The sequence below is a fragment of the Glycine soja genome, chromosome 15, assembly GCF_004193775.1.
Source record: "Glycine soja cultivar W05 chromosome 15, ASM419377v2, whole genome shotgun sequence".
NCBI lineage: Eukaryota > Viridiplantae > Streptophyta > Magnoliopsida > Fabales > Fabaceae > Glycine > Glycine soja.
Genome location: NC_041016.1, coordinates 3,350,957 through 3,353,936, shown reverse-complemented (window position 1 = coordinate 3,353,936; position 2,980 = coordinate 3,350,957). Strand labels below are relative to the sequence as shown.

Below are 2,980 nucleotides of genomic sequence, written 5' to 3'. Positions count from 1 at the left end.
TAATTAGACTAAAAATCTCAAATTTTGGAAGGTTAAAAAATCTAATCAAGCCTGAATTCTTTTACAACTTGGTTAAAAAAAAATGGTATGTCATACAGGGCTTTCGTTCCCTTACAAATTCAAATCCATGGCACAGCAGGAACGTAGACAAACGGACAATCGATCTATAGAGGAAATTGAAATTGACAGGAATGGAGGATGTAATATATAACCCATATAAGTTGCATTAAATATGACGTGACCTTAAAATAATGGGCCAGGTAGTTAGCATCTTTTACACTTATGCCTATCTTAAAATAAATATAAAAAGGAAGAATCCATGCACAACCCCACCCTACCCTGTACTCTTTATCCATTCGTCCTACCAGTTCACGACACAAATTGATGAAAATTATATATTTTAAAAAAGAAGTACAATATTTTTTTACCAAAAAACAAAAAAGTATTATCAGGTCCTATTAAAACAAATAAAACTAGGAAAAGGAAACCACAATTCCCTTTTAACAGAGTGCCAGGCTTCATTCAAACGGCACACCTTATTGGGTAATGAACCCTTGAGGGATTCATCAATAATAAGTATAGTTTACAGAAAAATTAATCCAGATGCATATGGTGTGACAAATATTAATGCCTGTTATAGGAGACCTAAAAATTTGGAGTTGCCCCTTTTTTCTATTTTTTTTTTTCATCTTTCTCCTAAAATGTGATACAATATAAAGAATTGCTATAGTATCCAGAGAAATCTAAGGATTTTGATACGGTTATATTTTTGGAACAATGAATTTGATACATCATAGAAAATTTGTTAATAACTGTATCAAAACTCTTAAAACTTCTGAAGATAATATAGAATTTCTCTACAACAATATAACCTTACTTGAGAAACAAATCTGGAAGTTTGAAGTTGGTTGCATCTTCAACATTGTTGATCCAACCAAAGGTCTCCATGAAAGGGTTGGCCAAGGACTCTGGTGGGTAGTCATCAATGCAGTAACTCCACACATTTGTATGATCCCCAAGATCCTTCATTACCTCCCACAAACAGCTGTTGCATTTAAAGCCAGCACCAAAGCTTATCATCAACACTCTGTCACCTTTCTTGAGCCTCTTCTTGGCTTCCATGTACCCCAGCACATACCACAGGCTACTTGCTGAAGTGTTACCAAAACGGTGCAGTGTCATCCTTGCTGGCTCAAGATCATACTCACACAGATCCAAGCTCTTTCCAATCCCATCTATCACAGCCTTTCCTCCTGTGTGGAGGCAAAAATGTTCCACCCCGGTCTTGAAGTTCAAAGGGGATTTGCTAGATCCACCACCTGAGGACTTTAGGGAACTAGTTTGGCTCAGTTTCTTTATGAGGGACACTATCATGAACCTGAGGAGCTCCCTAGTTGGCAAAACCTTGGGTGACAACACCCTTAGGTTCTCAACAAAGGCCCTTGTAGCTGCCTTGGGGAGGTTTTTGGCAAGGTAAAACCCAAGCTTTCCTTGCTCATCTTCCTTCTGATTGCAGCAACTATAGGAATCTTCTTTAGCACCATGATGAGTCCTCACCAAGCACTTCAACTTGAACATGGCCCTTTGCTTCAAGGACCTTTTGTTTGTCAAGAGAATGACACATCCACCGGTCCTGAACAAACAGTTGGCGAGAATCATTGATCTGTCCTTGCCATTGTACCAGTTTGGACTTAGAGACTCGGAAGTCACCAAAAGAGCACACTTGTTCTTTTGTGACTTGAAAATGTTCCTTATGATGTCCAAGGAAATGAGGCTAGCACTGCACCCCATCCCAGTGAGGTTGTAGGCCTTTATGTCCTCCCTCATCTTGTAGTGGTTAATGATTCTTGAAGTCAAGGAAGGAACAACAGCGAACATAGAAACATTCACCACTAGCACATCAATCTGTGAGGGGGAAATTCCTGACCTTTCAAGAAGCTTTTCAATGCTGCCATGGAAAAACTCCTCCATTTCTGTGACACCATCATCCAATGTTGGATTTGCCTCACGACCCTCGATGACGTTTCTTGGGGCATAAGTTTCCTCACCAATGCCAGAGTTGACAATGGCCTTGAGGAGGAACTTGTACTCATTCAGACCCAAGTGCTTGTTCCTCCCTATGATCTTCCCACAGCGTTCAGTTCCAAGCTTTCTTTCATCGCTTGGCTTGTAAAGTTGGTAGTCCAATACGTAGCACTCTTGGTCCCTTCTCTGATCAAACAATTTCCAGATCAGGAAACAGAAGTACAATGCCATAGCACCATAAAGTAAACTGAGGAACTCCATTAGAGAAAGAGAGAGCAGAGAAAACAGACGTAAGAGTTAGAAAGAATTTGATGGGTTTGAAATTCAAATAAACGTGTGACACTTTATAACAAGGGAGTGAGAGTGAGCAATGAGAGAATGAGTGGGGCGTGTGAAGAGTAGAGAGGCCTAAGAGTCAAAATGTCAATACTCAGTAGTTTAGTTTAGTGTATAACTAATTGGCTGGCTAGCTCAACCCCCAACAAACTTATCTCTTTGAAGCTTTCGTGTCAACCTTTATTACAAGAAACAAAGCAAGCACTAGTCACACTATGAGCATGTGTTAGGAATAGTTTTTCTGGTGTGTAAGTCTTTATTCCATAATAGGACACCTTTTATATCAACATTTTAATTTCTTTAAGCAGCCTATATATTATTATATTATATATAAGGCCAGCTAGTTTACGCTGTAATTGCAGCAGTTGTGGAATTCTACAACAAAATGAAAATGGCCAGTGGTAGTAGGTTAGCCGATATAGTTATCCACATTTAAGGAAGAAGAAATATGGTAGATAGAGTGGAACAGAATACACAGTAATCTTCCCCACATAAAATCATTATACAGATCATGTCTGGCGTACCGCGTACGTGATTAGCACACAAATGAAATGAGTTGTTATTATACACTCACCTTCTCTACCCCATTTTTTAGTATATGAGCAACTTTTTTTCCAAA

At 39.0% G+C, this 2,980-nt stretch overlaps 1 protein-coding gene across 1 annotated transcript; it reads right to left on the bottom strand.

The window, feature by feature from the left end:
- Positions 1-493: 493 nt before the first annotated feature.
- On the bottom strand, positions 494-2,585 carry LOC114387304 (3-ketoacyl-CoA synthase 12-like). The gene has a single exon (XM_028347458.1). The coding sequence runs from the start codon at positions 2,284-2,286 to the stop codon at positions 874-876; it is 1,413 nt and encodes a 470-aa protein (XP_028203259.1). The 5' UTR covers positions 2,287-2,585; the 3' UTR covers positions 494-873.
- Positions 2,586-2,980: the final 395 nt, after the last annotated feature.